Source organism: Malus sylvestris, chromosome 6, assembly GCF_916048215.2.
Source record: "Malus sylvestris chromosome 6, drMalSylv7.2, whole genome shotgun sequence".
Taxonomy (NCBI): domain Eukaryota; kingdom Viridiplantae; phylum Streptophyta; class Magnoliopsida; order Rosales; family Rosaceae; genus Malus; species Malus sylvestris.
Window position 1 is genome coordinate 24,214,613 of NC_062265.1, and position 18,442 is coordinate 24,233,054.

Below are 18,442 nucleotides of genomic sequence, written 5' to 3' on the forward strand. Positions count from 1 at the left end.
CTTGTTTTGACCCTCAAATTCTTCAGTCGGCCTTATACTCTGGAGGAAACCAGAAAACCCTCCAGCTCAGTTCAAGAATAAGCCTGTGGAAAGTTACTTCTTCAAAAGCAAAAGTATCTCATATCATCTCTTCTCATTTTTCTTCTCTTTATCCTTCATGCTGCTGCAAGATGGGGAGAAGGTGAACAATCAGTCGGAGCTCTGATTGCTTACCTTGTCTGTCACCTCTTTCAGCAGACCCCCTAGCTCGGCGACTTGGGGGACTCCTACTACATGGTTTGTATCGCGCTTGACCAAGCCTGAAACTACAAGTAAGCTTCAAGTGAAATTGATACATTACCTTGTGCATCTCCACCAGTTAAAGATACCACCCCTGGATGGAGGAAGAGTACTTCCAGAGAAGATGCCACATCTACCTATGAGACAGATAAGGCAAGTCAAGACGACACCACACTCTGATACTTAGAAGTTTCGTGATTACGAGATCATTCTCCCACAATATTTCCTAATGTCATTTGTACTAAATCATTCACTCGTACTCACTAAAGGAGAGCTTGAACCTATGTACTTGTGTAAACCCTTCACAATTAATGAGAACTCTTCTATTCCGTGGACGTAGCCAATCTGGGTGAACCACGTACATCTTGTGTTTGCTTTCCTATCTCTATCCATTTATATACTTATCCACACTAATGACCGGAGCAATCTAGCGAAGATCACAAAAAGCGACCGTTTTCGTTACCTAGGATCTATCTTGCAAGAGAACGGAGAATTAGATGGAGATCTCAACCATAGAATACGAGCTGGATGGAAAGAGTGCATCCGGCGTGTTGTGTGACCGTCGTAGGCCACTGAAGCTCAAGGGAAAATTTTATAGGACGACAATAAGGCCAGCGATGGTGTATGGCAGAGAATGTTGGGTGGTGAAGCATCAACACGTACACAAAATGGGTGTAGCGGAGATGAGGATGCTTCGTGGGATGTGTGGGCACACGAGAAAGGATAAGATTGGGAATGAGGATATCCGAGGTAAAGTAGGAGTAGCCGAAATTGTAGGAAAGATGAGAGAAAATCGGCTCTGGTGATTTGGACATGTGCAAAGAAGGTCGACTGACGCTCCGGTTCGAAGATGTGACTACGGGACAGAGGTTCAGGGCCGAAGGGGTAGAGGAAGACCTAGGAAAACTTTGGAAGAGACTCTAAGAAAAGACTTAGAGTACTTGGATCTAACGGAGGACATGACACAAAACCGAGCGCAATGGCGTTCTAGGATTCATATAGCCGACCCCACTTAGTGGGAAAAGGCTTTGTTGTTGTTGTTGTTGTTGTTGTTGTTTAGAAAGGAATTTTTATTCTGGGTATTAGAAAAGAAAGACTCGTGATGTCAGCAAATAGAGATAAATATTAATAATCGCTTAAGAAGGCCTTGACGACTGACGGGAGCAAAGGAAAACTCCCACTTCTCTTTGAGACCTTTTTAGGGAAGCACTAGAACAAAACAGTTCATCTACCACGTCAATTCTATCACGGGCATATATAGCTCGTGGTAAAAACTATTCAATTACCACGGTCAAGTTTAACTCGTGGTAGATAACATTAACCACCACGGTCAAATTTTGACCCGTTGTTAAAAGCGAATAATCTATAACGAACATTTATATCCGTGATGAAATATCATAATTACCACGAGATATGCTCGTAATGGTTACTTCAAATTACCACATCGTCTTTTGTGAATTCACCACGCCTTTGGCCCGTGGTGGATGTTTTTATCTTCATAATTGAAAACATTTGGAGGAGGCGGGAGATTAAAAATTTGGAGGGCTGCCAAAATTTTGGCATGGCGCCTAAAATCTCTAACTCCCTATTTTCAAAGAGAGAGCGTTAGCTCTCCCTCCTCATTTTCATATCTCTTGCAACTTCTCTGTTCTCTTCAGAAATTTCCAAACGCCTCCACCTTTGCATACTCGAGCCCAATTCAACCTTTTCGGAGTCAGAAACAAAACCATCTCTAATTGCAGACCCGGCGATTTCCTCCCGAACTCGTCCTCCCTTCCGTCAACTGCGCACCCAAGTCCGCGGCTTCTTCTGTAAGGTAAAAATCCCAAAGCTTGTTCCAATATGCTCATGTATGTGTTCTGTATATGAAAATCCATACGAGAATTCTCTGAAATTCGATCACGGTGGTGGCTCCGGCGGCTCCTATATAGATGATAGGTATGGGGGATACAACCGAAGCCGATCGGATTTAGGTTCGGATCCATATGGGAAGCAGTATGATGTTGGTCCTGATGCAGGTATGGTGATTGTGTTTATGCTTACGAAGGTGATAAGGTGGAGCCGTATAGGTGGTGATTTTGAGTGCCCAAAATGGAATGTAGACATTCTGCATTTGAAGTCTATTCGTTTGTTAGCATAGAAGGTTTAGTTTTTAGGAGGGATAGACAATTTCATTATGATAGGTTCAGTTTAGTTATAATTGTCCAATAACAGGCAAGTCCTCCCATATTTGTCTGCAAATCATCACTCTATCGCGACTAGGGAGTCATATAAGATGATTTTTAATGAATTACTTTGGCTTGCTTTCTTCGATTCTACTTCTGAGAAAAACAGGTACGGCAGTGCACCTCTCTGATATCTGCGCTCACCACCATCAAGGTTTAATCATCAGGTGAAGCATCAGAGCTTGGTTTTCAACTTTCAGACTTGCACACTAGGTGTTTGTTTTTTGTTCTCAAAGAAAACTGATTTGTAATCGTGCATTGGTTTTCAACTTTCATCGCTTTCTTCGATTCTCCGTTTTCTATTTATCCATTATCCCCAGTTTTTCCCCTCGACACCGTTACAAGATGTGATGTAAGTTCATTTTACTTTAGCATCAAGTTCGTTAAGGAACTTCTAATTTATGTATTGAGGTAAAAGTAATTTGTATGTTTATTTTTCTTCAAATGCAGTCAAATAGTTACACTGCCAACATCCTTTTGGATACAGTGACTGCTGCAACTGTACAGGTTGGAAACTTGGGAATTTTGCCCTTCCCCTTGTCCTAAAAGGATAGAAATTTCTACAGCAAAGTCAATTTACAAACAAACAGTTCAGTGTAAGAATGTCACAAAAAAATACAGATTTTCAATTTCCAAGTAAATGGTGATTAATTGATTATGTAGCATGCAATCGCGTACACTGGAACATCCCAAGGAGTGTATGGCGCTCGGGAGACAATCAATGTGTGGTCCCTTTCGATCGAACACGTAAAGGAGTTTAGTCTTGCACACATCCAGCTCTCAATTACTCATTGACGCGATCTCATGGTTTTGCAGACTCATGTCATGTGAGAACAGAAGGTGATGATCTACACGAATGCATAGAGGTATGGATGAATTCTGATATCATGAATTTTGATCGCATTTTCATTTCTCCATTTAAGTTCCTAAGAGTTTCGATTGCAATTTAATATAATCATTGTATATTAACATAAGAGGTCGCACTTGGTGCGATGGCAAGTGCCTTCGCCCATGAGCGGTAGGTCTCGGGTTCGAGACTTGGGAACAGCCTCTCCATAAATGGGGATAAGGCTAGCCGACATTCACCTCTCCCAGATCCTGCGTAAAGCGGGAGCCTTGTGCACTGGGTACGACCTTTTATTGTATATTAACATAGCTGTCAATGTGCTACATTTGACAGAGCCTAGAGTGGTTGTTAAAGTATATATGAGAGCATCCTAGCAGGTAAAGGAACATGTAATTTTTCAAGAGTTCTATTCACTTTTCTTGATTGAGATCAAATGTATATTTCTACCTATACAGGTACAAGATTTTTTTCTTGATCCATATGCTTATGTTCATCGAGATAGAGAGAGGCAACAATTACTAAGGCTCAAGCATTAGGGGCAGTAGTTCACTCTCAAGGTCCTTTGTTTGGAGGTGTTCAAAGAAATGTGAAGTCTTCAAGTGACAATGTCGTTGTTTGTTGGAGGTCTTTGGATAGTTTGGTATTTCTTTGTATATCTCATCGTTTTGTTATTAGCTTTAGCTTAGTGTACAACTGTAATGTTTGAATCTATGATTTTTTTATTTAATTGTTGTATTATAGTAAATGTGTAATTTTGTTTATAAATATTATATAATACATTTATTAAACAATATTTATTAATTTTTTTTATTTATAGAATTTTTTTTATGACGGGCATTAGCCGTGACCAATTTGTAATCCACAACGGTTATAGTGCACGTGGTATTAGATCTTAATCTACAACGGGCACAATCTGTGGTTATATTACAATTGACAACGGGCATAACCTGTGGTAGAATCTGTTACTTTCTATCACATCCAGATTACTAACGGGCACAATGTCCGTGGTGGATTGCAATTTATCACGGGCATCGACCGTGATAGATGAGCTTTTTTCTACTAAACATGACCTTGCTAACATTGGCTCTTAGGCTCTTGTCGACGGGGTTCAAACTCTCGAGTAACGATTTCTCATTTATTGTGCTACAAAGCTACTGGGGTTTCAACTCTTGAAAAATAATGCATGTGCAATAATTTCCGACATTTGCAAAATTACCAATTCTAACCACTATGAATAACGTGAATTGTTTATTAGATTCAATGAAATTATGTACAGAAACCTTACACGAGCAATGAAGGTTTCATATTACACGAGCAATGAAGGTTTCATACACAGCTATCAGAAATTGTTAGTTTATCATTTTTTATTTCTCTTTCGAAGAAAGAAAAGGAGGAGGAGGAAGAAGAAGACGAAGAAAATAAACCCTAGAGTCCAACATTTGGATTGCCTGAGCCTGCTGCCACAACTCCCATCCCACCTGCACCATGTGGAGCATGAACCAACTGGTCTTGGTCACTTGAATCTCCCAAATGAACCCTGTCACCGCCCAACTCACGTACGAGATCATCAATCTTCCGGAACTGATATGGCCATCTCGCATTGTATAAAAATTGGCGAAGGTCAAACCGATTATCCTCGGGTGAATAACTCTGCATGAAGTTGAAATAAAATGAGATATTCCATTTGATGCTTCACAACACGGATAACATTTTAGACTGAAATTAGTTTCTTAAAGTCGTCATGTTTATACCTCGGCGTGATAGGAAGGTGTTAATACGGTCATTTTGTGTCGATTGATAGAGTAGTACTTGAAAAAGTGCTTCACTTTCTCGGCCACTTCTCCTGGAGTCAATTTTGCACCCCATCTGTAGCAGAGATTCTGCAACAAGGAAATCGTATTGTAAGATGAACGTCCTTAGAGAACTGCAAAAGATTTCACTACTTTACAGAATTGACAATGCAACATGTAAACGTGTCCTCTGAGAGAATTCCATGTAAGAAAAATACTATTTGACGACGGAAATGGCAACAGACCAGCCCATACTACTTCAGCGGTTTCCATAAAGCATTAGACTAACCTTGAACATGGACATGGGACCACAGCGGAAAATTTTGCGCAACCTTCCATAGACGGAGAGTTCCTCATATGTCATTCCCATGTCTACTTCATCCAGCTGTTATACACAGAACACGCTATTAAATTCACCTATCTCGTATGGATAGGACAGGTGCCAGGACTTGGGAGCAGAAAACATTTTCCGCAGGTACCCCCCTATTACATTTAACATGTTTCCACAGTTGAGGAAAAATTACTGATAATGCAATTGGATAGGTAAGGATGAGCTATTACCTGACTATAATTGGAACGTATAGGCTCCAGTTCAGCAGTGGGTGGAGCTGCTTCAATATCTGCCAGTGAAGCATAACTAAGATGCGTGGCAGCCCATCGCAAAAATGCCCGAAGATCCTGCTTACTAATGCTTCCAATAGGATTTATATCAGCTGCGCTGCAGTCATACTGTGCAGGAAAAAGAAGAGTACTCAGATATAAACAAGAGTACTCAGATATAAACCAGTAGGCAGATCAAGTTTATTAAGATACGACAAACTGCCCACAAGTAATAGAATTTATTAGCATACACCACAAGAAAAATTTATACAATACCTTGGTGAGATAACCACGCAATGCTTCATCCACATTGGAGCTACCCAAAACAAGATAAAACCCAGGTTTGTTATGAACCCAAGGTAGTAGTGATGCAAACATGAAAGCCAGCACCATCCTTATTCTAGCTTGAATGTTTTGCAAACCTAAGTTCTCACTGTTAGATCCGCCATCTACCTGTCAAAATAAAATGAGGTTGAGGAATCAATTTAAAGGACAATTTTTACAGTTTTAATGCAATTATGATCAAATCCCAATTACCATTATATAGACGTGCAAACATAACAAATGGAGTAATTTGATGCCAGACAGTTTTTACCTTGTATTTTGGTCGTTTTCCTGTTACTGTTTGAAACAACGACAGAAGTGCGGAAACAACACCATCTATGGGAACGTCAAGATGCCATGAGCCAATTTCATCTGCTAGAACTTTCGCCCGTGACTTTGTTACTTCAGAGCTGCAAGGAACAAACTACTTTAGTATCATTTACGAGCACATATCTGCAAGATGTTGTGATATTGACAAATCTGCTGCAAGTCTACAATGGAAACTTCACTAATTTGTAAATAATTGGTTCTCAGGCGTTACTAAAATCCAAAGAAAGAAAAAATTATGATGCCTTCCCCATTTTATTGTATTTCATTGTCATATTAAATGATGACATTCAATGTTCAATAGAAACCACAAAACATTAAATGTTAATCTTGTTGTAGCATCCAAGAGAAGATTTTGGTGCTCCTACCTGAAAAACAGTTAATGCACTGGAATTTGCAACATAAGGAAATCAGACGCACACAGTGTAGCGCATGGCTCACACAAGGACATAGTATGTGTAAACTGAACCCACCTGTTTTCAGATCCCATAAAAACAGTATAAAATACGCGTTTTGCGAATTCGTTGCTGTCAGTAGGATACTGTCCATTCTTGTATTGTCCAATCCGTATCGCGTCAGCTTTGACTTGTTCATCCCCGTTTGCAATTTCTGCATATATGCATCAGAAATGAATGACACACATTCAGAGGACAATATTTTCCCAGTAGGATAAGAGAGATGTCGTTTCTACCTCTGCACCCTCACTACTAGTATAAGTTCAAAGGAGAGACTACCTGATACCTCTGTTCATCCTAACCTAAGATACTGGTTTTATGAATAAGTTGTGAGCTAGACTACTCAAGTTTAATTGAAAATATTACGGTTCAAAATATGGCATATGTATTTCTACGACAATAGTATTTGAAAGTCAAAGGATCAATGCATGTAATGTTTATCATACGCCTGTAAGAAATGGTTACAGACCCCATCCACCCATCCAGTAAGTAGACCTTCATTAAATGCAGTGCATAGCCCAAAAGTCAATGGCAACAAAAAATGAAATTATTGTACACAAATTTAGGATTGAAAAACTAACCTTTTACTACAAGCTGGCACATGCAACCAACTATAGCAGCTACTGAGGAGCTATCAGCTCCACCAGAAAGAGGAAGAAGAAACCCAGAAGCTCCACTTCTTCTTAAATAGTCCCATAGCCAGCAACCAGGACCAAAGGCTATTTCCTCCTCAGGAGAGTGATACTTAATCTGCAAATCATAAGTTATATTCAATTGCATTAATAAAAACCATGTTTACTAAGTACTGTCAAAACATCACAGCTTATCCACATAACTAAATTTTCAGGTGAATTTAAAATTTAAACGGAAGTCTTCCAAAGAAATCATGATAAATTTTTTTTATAGGGTCAGAAATACACATAGATGCGAACTATAAATATTTTTAGGCAAATTCTTGATAAACCAACATTGAGAAACCAAAGGATTTTCTACAACGTTTCAATAAATCACTACCCTTTTGACAAAATAAATAAATAAATATATCACTACCCCAACTACTTGAGTTGGTCATTGCTGGAACTGGAACTCACCTTCAGAGGACTAGAAAGGCACATTTTCAGATTAAAAGACTGACAAAGGTTGTATCGTGCCTCCACGAAAGGAACCCTGGTTTTGCAGCTCGCTTGCTCTTGGAAGCTACTTATCGATCCTCTAAGACTAGCAACCTGCCATTAAGGAAAAAGAAAAGTAAGATATAGTCATTGTAGGAAATTCCAGGAATCTGTGTTAGTAGAAGAAATCCAAATTCAACAAAATGAGCAACCATGTATGCGTTATTTGGTAGAATAAAAAGACACTGAAATTTAATGTAGCTTTTAAGTGGAACATTCAGATACAAAGACGCTCCTGCACTTACAATCTGTGAAAAGAATAACATACCGCTTCTAAATCAATTTGGGCAATCACAACCTCAACATCCTTCAAAGAAAATTGTGAGCCTTGAGCAACTACATCTCCATTTACGACGACACTAGCACATCCATCTGCCAAAAATTAACCACATTTCAATAACCAGACAACATTCATTTACAAGTTTTTTCCTTGAGCATACAGTGCTGATGCATATATTTACTAAGCAAAATGCATAGCCGGCCTGAATAAAAACATCCATCAATTAATGTATTATCACGTACCATAGTAAAGGCGACCACCATCACACCCCTGGTGATTGCTGTACATGTACACTCCTCCACGAGTGTGAGTAGCGTCTATAAAAGCACGAAGGCGAATATCAAGCTTTCTAAGTTGGTGATGACTCCCACTTGCATTCATAAAAACTTCAACCCCATTCAATGCAAGCTCAGCATGAGGAGGACTAGGAGTAAAAAGTTCTTCACAAATTTCAGCAGCAACAGCTCTAATAAGGGAACAATGCTTAAGATTTAGAATTTCCACAAATCAGGTTTCGACTGGAAGAGAATACTATGCTGCAATAAGATTACAACTCCTACAACACTAAGACTGGCCTTGGAGTCATCTGAATTGGAGCACATTTTAGATAAGGTGATAGGATCGACCAACAACTTCTTCTTGCACAAGGCACACCTTACAATGTGTTACGAATTTACCAATTGTGATGACATTAATACCAAAACACGGGCAACTGCTTAATAATCATGAATTGTGTAGTTTACTCAGGATGTCTTATGAAATATCATTAAGGCGATTTTCAAGGGAGTTGCGGCGCTCATTCTTTATATCTAACAGTAACAAAACTGACGTGGAGGGAAATTTCTAATAATTTATCTCGCCTAACCAATCCTAAGTTTCATTAGATTTGCTACAAAAGCAACATATTATACACAAAGTCGTAATACAACTGACCAACTGACAATAAAGCAAGTAATATTGGTACTTACGTGTCTAGAAACTGTATGTACCCATAACCGAAAGGCACGGATTCCTGCGACAAAGTCTCAGAAATTTCATTTGGCAACTGAAAGTCCACAAGTTGGTCTCTTTGTTTCCACGCCGTAAACCAACGAAGTTCCCTGTAATTACCATCATTCGCAAGCCACATTTTCGGGCGTATCATGATAATCTTTCTGTTCATACAAATTATCTGACAGTTGTAACGCTCCGACCCTTTGATCACAGGCATCCCAAAGCTGCACAATATGCCATCAGTCCAATCCCCAACTAACAGCTCTTTCAAGCATTCCCATCTGCCAAAAAAAAAAATCACATTTCTTAATCACCACCAAATATTACCATTAACAAAAACTTAAAGTTAAAACCTCCACCGTAAATTTATCTTTTAAAATACTTTTACCACTTAATTCATCCACAAAAATTCTGTCTTTCTATCACTTAAAACTTAATTCTTACGCAAAATGCGAAACCCAATTTCTAATTTGGTTAATTAAACTAAATACGGGCTAATCTTATTCTAATTTATCACTTTTTTCTTCAAAAAACAAAGATTTAACGGATGATTTGAAACGTATGGAGTGAGAACTTACGCATGATTAACAGTGTCAAGCTCGAGGAAATGGTCTTCGCAGCCATAGCCAGTGATCTCAAGCTCCGGACCTAGACGAATCACGGCGCCGGCCTCCTTAGCCCGAGCTATCGACTCCTTGATGTTGTTCATATTGCAGTCGTAATCCATAGCCCATTGGTTCAAATTACAGGTTGCGACCTTCAGCAGCCTCATCTCGAACACCTTCAACTCTCCGCGAATTGAATTCTATGGTTTTCTGAATCGATTCGTTGGATGAGAGAATCAGAGAAAGCTTGGATATATATAAGGCTTCGGCACGTGAGCAATGGAGCAGTGAGTGAACGACAATTGGTGGCCTTGTGTTTCCTGGATCCTTGCACGGGTCAAGCCGGTCTAGTTATTCCGGTTTTGACACGTTTGAAATTTCGAGGTTCCAAGCTGATGCGGAACCGTCACGCGCACGCTTGTGAAAATTCAAATCGGAAGGAGCTGAGATTTTTTCTACGTAGATGCACAAACTCATATTCTGATCATATTGAAAAAACTGAAAACTTCTTTGAAAAGAGAGGGCAACTCGTACTAGATTAATGAGTAAGTCACATACGGCTGTATTTTTTTTATAGAAAAAACGATATTATCTACGGGGTAAGAGAGTGAGTTAAGTCTCGTAATAAGTTAGCAATAATGTGGTTCAAATTTGTCTTTGATAAAAATCGAGTCTAAAATCTCTCACTTGCAAGTGAAAAGAAATACCACTATAATGTATTGATATGTGCAATAAAAAAAATTAAGACCTCATTTTGAAACTCACCTCAAACTTGAAAAATTAAGTCGATATTCTTCAGACTATTATAGGATATTATGAGGTGGAACGAACATGATTTGAAGGTTTGAAGAACCATTCGATGTCATTTGTGACATTCTTTTTGATGATATAACTCATATTTAATTTTGGTGTGGGACACTCTTTTTTTCTTCATCCAGCTTGAAATCCCCAGCAAAATTTTTATCGAGGCCCATTTAATTGCACCCATCGTACTTTACCTCAAAAACACCGAGAATTTCCCATGCTCCACAATACTATATAAAATCCATGGTCATAGATGTACGTATTCTCATTTTGACAGGATTCTGATAGAGTTAACAAAAAAGATCATAGATGCATGCTTTGATGAGTTAGGAATCAATGATCATGGAATTTTAGTTGAATGATCATTGCTCCAATTGGATTAAAGTTAAGGGACCATTGCTACAATTTTCTCTATCTACTAATATGAAAAATAGAGATGAACAATGCCCAACTTTCCAACCGGGCCAATCCAATCTAGTCCGATTGTTAGCCCTCCTCCCCTGGCCCAAACATATTGGGCCGAACCAAAACCCGCCAATTTTACATGCCTCTTATCGGCCAGGACGCCGTCGTATCAAGCACCCTCCTTTCTCCTCTCTGCAAAGATAGTAAGGCTAGCCGAGCTTCTCTATCGGTTTCCTTGAATCTCCCAAAACCCTTGCGCGGTGAACCAAACGGATATTTCGTTCTTCTGGATTCGGATTCGGATTCGGAGCAATGACTGTGGCGAGCTCAGTGGTCCATGAAGTGTTGGGCCGGCGGGCCGAGGACGTCGACGAGCCCATAATCGAGTACATCGTCAACGTCCTCGCCGACGAGGACTTCGATTTCGGCGAAGACGGTGAAGGCGCCTTCGAAGCTCTTAGCGAGCTCCTTGTCGGCGCCGGCTGCGTTAGCGACTTCGCTGAGTGTCGCTCCGTAAGTTTTGTATTTTCCTTTAATTTCATTTGGTCTGTTTGGCTGCTCAGAAAATGCTGGAAAGTGGAAAAGAAAGTAAAACTGGTAGCTGTAAAACGTTTATTTTGAATCTGGTTGATCATAAACGACTTGTGTTTTTCGGAATTGTTGGGTTTATGTTGTTTGCTAAGTGAAAAGATTTCTGATTAGGCTGCTTGTAGAAATTAACAATACTACTTATGTTGATTTCGGAATACGTGGTTTCGCAAGCTTGATTTTTGTATTATTATTGGAATTTGTGGAGGTTTGATGTAGGTTTGTAGTATGATATTTGACAAGTTTGCGTTTTTTCATTTAATTTGATTTGGTCCATTTGGCCAGTCAGAAAATGCTGTATAGGAAAGTTTTTAAAACTGGTTTTCGTATGAGTAGATTACTGGATTATTTGCTACGCTAAACTCTAAATCATTTGTTTGAATAGGCATTTTGTTCTTAGCTAAGTGAAAAATTATGATTAGGCATTGTGGAGACGAGGCTTGCTTGTGGAAATGCTAGTTATATTGGTTCTTGGAAACGTGGTTTTGCAATCTTGAGTTTTGTATTGTTCTTGACATTTGTGGGTTGATGTAGGTTTGTAGTATAATAACAGAGAAGTTCGGGAAACATGGGTTGGTTAAAGCGAAACCGACTGTGCGGAGCCTATCAGCACCTGTAAGAATGGATGATGGGATGAATGAGAAGGTAACTCCAAAGAAGAAGGTTGAGGTGATTGATGGCCCTGTGTTAACTGAACGTGACCGAGCTAAGATAGAAAGGAAAAAGAGGAAGGATGATCGCCAAAGAGAGGTAATGTTTCTACGTGAGATATGATTTTGTCGATGAAATTGGTAGAATTTTAGTATGTGAGTTGTATTATTGTATCCTAATGTTTATGTGAAGGTTTTTATTCTTTTTTTTTTTTTTTTTTTTTTTGTTGTGATATTGAGGAGCAAGATTATTGGTCCATGTTGAGTTTATGTGCTTAGATTGAGGTCGTATTCGAGCTAGGTTGTTGTTGGTGCTGAGGATTTAAATATTTGAAAGATTGGTTTTGTTTTTTCTAATTTTTATATTTTCTCCTTTTCAATGTACAGCAACAATATCAAATACATTTAGCAGAAATGGAAGCAGTCAGGGCTGGAATGCCTGTTGTAAGTGTAAATCATGAAAGTGCTGGTGGCCCGAATGTCAGGGATATCCGTCTGGAAAACTTCAATGTTTCTGTGGGTGGCCGTGATCTTATTGTGGATGGTTCAGTAACACTTTCTTATGGAAGGCATTATGGTGAGTTTATTTTCCAGTGTATTATGATCCTCTTGCCTTTGTTTCCAAGTTGAGAGGGCCATCTGTAGTTGTAATATAACTTTTCAGTAGGCATTTGACATTATTGATCTTTTCACGATTCATGAAGGCCTTGTTGGAAGAAATGGTACGGGGAAAACAACTTTTCTTAGGCACTTGGCTATGCATGCCATTGATGGCATTCCTAGGAACTTCCAAATATTGCATGTGGAGCAAGAAGTGGTGGGTGATGATACAACAGCCTTGCAGTGTGTTCTTAACACTGATGTTGAAAGAACTAAGCTTATGGAAGAAGAAGCTAGTCTTCTTGCTCAACAGGTTGAATGCACATTTTTCTTAATTAGAAGGGAGCTGCTGATGTTGAAAAATTTAGCTTTTCTGTTTATTTTTTATTTTTGGCACCGAAAAAAATTTCTGAATGAATTAGAAGTTTATATTGCTCTTTCACTATGCTTAATAAATTATTTTAACCTGAAGAGGGCAGTGGAATTTGAGGACTCAACAGAAAAGGGCAACGGGGAAGTTGAGAAAGATGCCATTGGGCGGAGACTTCAGGAGATATACAAAAGGCTTGAGTTCATTGATGCTGATTCAGCAGAGTCACGGGCAGCTTCCATTCTTGCGGTCAGTTCTCCATTTGTTGCTGCATAAGTCTCGTACAATTATCTGCTTGGCTTAAGCCTGGTCTATGAAATTTATGATGCTTAGGGCTCTGATTCAACTCTCAAAAAACTAGAATAAATAGCGACGAAAAGAAGTGAGGAAAGTTATAAATGCCATCTCGTTCTAGGTTGAATTTCTTTGCTGTTATACTGAACTTATAAATAATGATATATCACCAAGCCATCAATACTAAGTAACAAATGAAATAGAAAATTCTGCCTGCTGGTGGTGAACCGTGCCATTTAGGTACATTTGGATGGAGAAATGCTTGTCATCTTGTTCTTTATCTGAGTTGCCATCCTACTGACAAGGAATTTTACAGGGTCTTAGTTTCTCTCCGGAGATGCAGCGAAAACCAACTAAAGCATTTTCAGGAGGATGGCGAATGCGAATAGCTCTTGCTCGTGCCCTGTTTATAGAGCCTGATTTGTTACTGCTTGATGAACCTACGGTCTATTGTTCATACTCTTTAGGGGTGGTTTGGGAGTGTGGTGCTTAAAAAAAAAGCACCCATGAAAAAAAGTTGTGAGGGTTTTAGGTGTTTGGTAAACTAAAAAAAAAGGGCTTATTTTGGAAGCTGCTGTGAGAATAAGCTGAAATCAAAGGAAAAAGCTGAAGCTGCTATTTGCAGCTTTGGAAAACTGGCTTTTTTTCAAAGCACACGGAACTACAGTGCTCCTTTAATGAAAAGACCCACTATCAGACTGCTTTTTTTTCCAAAAGCACTTTTACAACAAAATTTACCAAACATTCTGCTGATTTATTTCACAGCCGCTTATTCTCACAGCACAGCCGCTTATTCTCACAACAGTTTTTTTTCAAAGCACAGCAATACCAAACCGGCCCTCTGTTCATTTTTTCAGCCAATTTTGTGCATGGTTTTTTTTTCCCACCCTCATGTGTATTTCCTTTTCTCTTTTCAGAACCATCTTGATCTTCATGCTGTCCTCTGGCTGGAGGCTTACCTGGTGAAGTGGCCAAAAACATGCATAGTTGTTTCTCATGCTAGAGAATTCTTGAACACGGTAATTTATGTGATTTATTTTCTTATTTGTTCATGTCAACTGCATTATTAATTAGTATGGTTTCTATAGCACATTAGAATATGCTTTATACGTCATTCCATGTTTTCTTTTTTGGCAGGTAGTCACTGATATCCTACATCTTCATGGGCAAAAGTTAACTGCTTACAAAGGGGACTATGATACATATGAGAGGACACGAATAGAACTAGTGAAGAACCAACAGAAAGCTTTTGAGGCCAATGAGCGTTCAAGAGCACATATGCAGGTTTTTCATCATACAATAATGACAAATTGATGCTATTATTTATGCATTTTCTTATTTTCGTGATATCTACAGCAGTTCAACTTAGCTTTGGAAAAGATATTTAGGGTAGTTAGCCTCTGTTTACTTCGACCAGTGCAGCAGTCTGTTTAAAACATATGGACAGATGTCCAACTACTCTCTTATTTTGTCTTCCTGTTCCCCTCTTTTTGACATATGTTCTGCATTTTAGTAACTTATGTTTGACATTCAAATATTTTTTTTTACTTTGATCTACAGACTTTTATTGATAAGTTCCGCTACAATGCCAAGAGGGCCGCACTTGTTCAGTCAAGAATTAAGGTGATTTTATTGTATTCTTGCATGCTTACTTTTATGAATCCTACTTTCGTGGCCATTAACAACTTTTATATAGAAAAATTCTACATGTTTAAATTGGATTGCTGTATTGATCTTATTGTGTTAGAAATAGCTGATCTTCCCTCTTTTTACTTTTGTTTAGGCTTTGGACCGGTTGGGACATGTGGATGAAATTGTAAATGACCCTGAGTACGCACTGATTTGTCTTCGTGGCTTATATGGATAATAGCATGTAAAAACAATATTTCTAGTTCTCTTTCCCGCTTTATGTAATGCCTCTGGCCTTTTCATTTGCAGCTATAAGTTTGAGTTCCCAACTCCAGACGACAGACCTGGTCCTCCTATAATAAGTTTCAGGTTTGTCAGCTCATACAGTGCAATTTTGCCCCCTTTCAGCGACTCACATGAGATCCTTCGCTTGTTTTACTTTTTACTTTCAGGTTTATGCTGTTTTCATCTCTTAGATCAATTGCTTATTGTATTTTTCTGGTGATATGTGTTTGCAGTGATGCATCATTCGGTTATCCTGGCGGACCCGTTTTGTTTAGGAATTTAAATTTTGGAATTGACCTTGACAGCCGCATTGCAAGTAAGGATGCTAAGTTAATCTTGTCTATTTGAAAATTGATATATTGCTTGATAGCTTGCATATTAATATATTATGTGTTCTGTTATTGAGAGTATCTTCATATTTTGTGTTTCTAGTGGAAATATGACAATTCATTCAATAATTTAATTTTGAGGCCTCATTTTCTTGGGAAATATGGATTCTTCTTTTCTCTTTTCTCTGGATGAATAAGTTGGAATTTATGTGTTGCTATACTTATTGTGCTTGTCATGATTCTTATGCAGTGGTTGGGCCAAATGGTATTGGTAAATCAACGATACTCAAACTAATTGCAGGGGAGCTACAACCAATCTCTGGGACAGTTTTCCGTTCGGCTAAGGTATCTTGCATGTTTCTTGGGATTACTTTTACTGGGTAACAATTTTGAATTGATCATATGAATTTCAGATTTCAACTAACATGCCACAGGGCTGTCCACTAAGTTATTTTAGTTATAGATAGTACTGTTTATAACTAAGTTATTTTAGTTTTAGAGGTCGCACTTGGTGCGATGGCAAGTGCCTTCGCCCATGAGCGGTAGGTCTCGGGTTCGAGACTTGGGAGCAGCCTCTCTATAAATGGGGGTAAGGCTAGCCGACATTCACCTCTCCCAGACCCTGCGTAAAGCGGGAGCCTTGTGCACTGGGTACGACCTTTTTTTATAGTACTGTTTATTTAAGCAAATATGGTATTCTGCTACTTAATTTCATTATGTGCCTTGTGTACTAAGAACACAAGGTAACTACTCTTGACCATTGCATCTCTTTCACTGTTTACAGGTACGGATTGCTGTGTTCAGTCAGCACCATGTTGACGGGCTTGATTTATCTTCTAATCCCTTATTGTATATGATGCGCTGCTTCCCAGTGAGTTCTTGATAATACCATTTTCCTTCTCTTTTCTATGTGTATGGAAAAACATTTCATGTTTCTAGAGGTGGTATACTGAGTTCTCTTTTCTAGGATCCTGCTAGTGAACCCCTCTGAATCCTTTTCCATATCCAGAATAGGATAATTTTGCTTTAAAATCTAGAATATAATCAGTGGACCTGATCTATTTTATCTGCAACCTAAAAGGAATATTTCGCCACTTTCCCTCTCAAATTGTATATCATTGAACAAGACTTGGAATTGATACCTGTTAATCATTTGCCAATGGGGACAAGTTTCCATTCAATATCGTAACTTCACTACTCGCACAAATTTAGTTTTGGGTTGGGGTAGGTCTCTTATGGATCAATCCTTCGTGGTGCTTTTGTCTCATTAGAGCGAACAATCTTGTTAATCAGATTTAGCATGCTTTTACTATTTTTTGTTAAAATTAATCATGTGAAGTAATGAAGAATCCTTTTTGCAGGGAGTACCTGAACAAAAGCTCCGATCTCACTTGGGTTCTTTAGGTGTCTCTGGAAATCTTGCACTTCAGCCTATGTACACGTTGTCTGGTATTCTCTATTCCATACTTTGAATTTGTTTAAAGAGATTAATTGATTTCTAGAACTATTATTTTACTTGAACCTCTTTAAGATTGGCATGGTTTGCCAAGTTGAAAGACTGGCCGGGACACGTATGCTAATTTTGTAGACTACTGAGATATTTACTGTTCATTTTTTACCATCCTATGCTAGCTGTGAGTTTTACTGAAAGAGTCAATTCCAGTGTTGCTCTATGGCTTTTAACATTATTCTCGAAATACTTAAATGGGGTATATTAGGTGGTCAGAAGAGCAGAGTTGCGTTTGCCAAGATAACTTTCAAGAAACCGCACATAATATTGCTTGATGAGCCCTCCAATCATCTGGTAAGTCTTAATCCTTCTCATGATTTTACTGCTCGAAAGAAGTAACAATATTTTGGATTACGAATTTCTTGTATAAAATGAACCGAAGAACACTGGCTTGCCTGATTGCGTGTTTGTTCACATTGCAATGGCTGTTGACATGCAGGACTTGGATGCTGTGGAGGCACTAATACAAGGTCTTGTGCTCTTCCAAGGAGGCATTCTCATGGTATTTCATTTCTAGTATCTTCACAATTTCCATTTGCAACGAGGGCTTGTATACGGGAGTTATTTGATGAACTAGTATGACTCATAAGCGTGATTTTCTTTCTTACAGGTTAGTCACGACGAGCATCTGATCTCTGGAAGTGTGGACGAGCTATGGGTGGTATCAGAAGGTAGGATACAACCATTCCATGGCAGTTTTGAGGACTACAAGAAGATACTGCAGTCGTCATAGAAAAAAGTTATCAGCATTTCATCCATCTCATGGCCGATGACTACAGGACTGCCGGAAGAACACGCAATCCAGAGCGTCTTAAGATAGCATATACGTGTTGTAGTTTTGTTTCCTCCTTAAATCGAATGGTTGAGCAATATAACTGGATTGATATGCCCTTACTAGCCTTTTCTTTTATAATTTGAAAGTATTCTTTTTGTGACAATTTTACGTTGTCTGTTTTAAGGTTTATAAGCTAATGAACAAAAATGAAGAGCATCTATTGTAATGTGCAACAAGATTCATATGTGCTATAATTAACTCTTGAGTTACCTTATCTGTTTTTACGGGACAAAACTACTTTAATTT

General features: G+C 38.7%; 2 protein-coding genes across 2 annotated transcripts; one reads left to right on the top strand and one right to left on the bottom strand.

Annotated features, from left to right (window-relative positions):
• Positions 1–4,586: 4,586 nt before the first annotated feature.
• Positions 4,587–10,387, bottom strand: LOC126626874 (glutamine-dependent NAD(+) synthetase-like). The gene is made up of 13 exons (XM_050296273.1): positions 9,871–10,387; positions 9,268–9,573; positions 8,542–8,765; positions 8,288–8,391; positions 7,939–8,073; positions 7,429–7,597; positions 6,866–7,001; positions 6,337–6,475; positions 6,018–6,194; positions 5,703–5,870; positions 5,431–5,526; positions 5,103–5,231; positions 4,587–5,001 (listed from the first exon to the last, which is right to left on the bottom strand). The coding sequence occupies exons 1-13, from the start codon at positions 10,062–10,064 to the stop codon at positions 4,777–4,779; spliced, it is 2,202 nt and encodes a 733-aa protein (XP_050152230.1). The 5' UTR covers positions 10,065–10,387; the 3' UTR covers positions 4,587–4,776.
• An 894-nt stretch (positions 10,388–11,281) lies between these two features.
• On the top strand, positions 11,282–18,405 carry LOC126626709 (ABC transporter F family member 3-like). Its single transcript, XM_050296103.1, has 18 exons — positions 11,282–11,619; positions 12,229–12,444; positions 12,732–12,921; positions 13,049–13,257; positions 13,417–13,563; positions 13,925–14,053; positions 14,526–14,627; positions 14,746–14,892; positions 15,169–15,231; positions 15,392–15,438; positions 15,547–15,606; positions 15,756–15,838; positions 16,102–16,196; positions 16,636–16,722; positions 17,213–17,300; positions 17,570–17,655; positions 17,801–17,863; positions 17,972–18,405. The coding sequence occupies exons 1-18, from the start codon at positions 11,419–11,421 to the stop codon at positions 18,092–18,094; spliced, it is 2,136 nt and encodes a 711-aa protein (XP_050152060.1). The 5' UTR covers positions 11,282–11,418; the 3' UTR covers positions 18,095–18,405.
• Positions 18,406–18,442: the final 37 nt, after the last annotated feature.

Excerpts from the sequence above, each read along its gene's own strand:
- LOC126626874 (XM_050296273.1), bottom strand. The coding sequence starts at position 10,064 with ATGAGGCTGCTGAAGGTCGCAACCTGTAATTTGAACCAATGGGCTATG. Across the intron at positions 7,598-7,938 it reads GCCTTTCTAGTCCTCTGAAG|ATTAAGTATCACTCTCCTGA; the intron begins GTGAGTTCCAGT and ends TATGATTTGCAG. Across the intron at positions 5,871-6,017 it reads TGCGTGGTTATCTCACCAAG|TATGACTGCAGCGCAGCTGA; the intron begins GTATTGTATAAA and ends TTTCCTGCACAG.
- LOC126626709 (XM_050296103.1), top strand. The coding sequence starts at position 11,419 with ATGACTGTGGCGAGCTCAGTGGTCCATGAAGTGTTGGGCCGGCGGGCC. Across the intron at positions 14,628-14,745 it reads CTAGAGAATTCTTGAACACG|GTAGTCACTGATATCCTACA; the intron begins GTAATTTATGTG and ends CTTTTTTGGCAG. Across the intron at positions 15,839-16,101 it reads CCTTGACAGCCGCATTGCAA|TGGTTGGGCCAAATGGTATT; the intron begins GTAAGGATGCTA and ends ATTCTTATGCAG.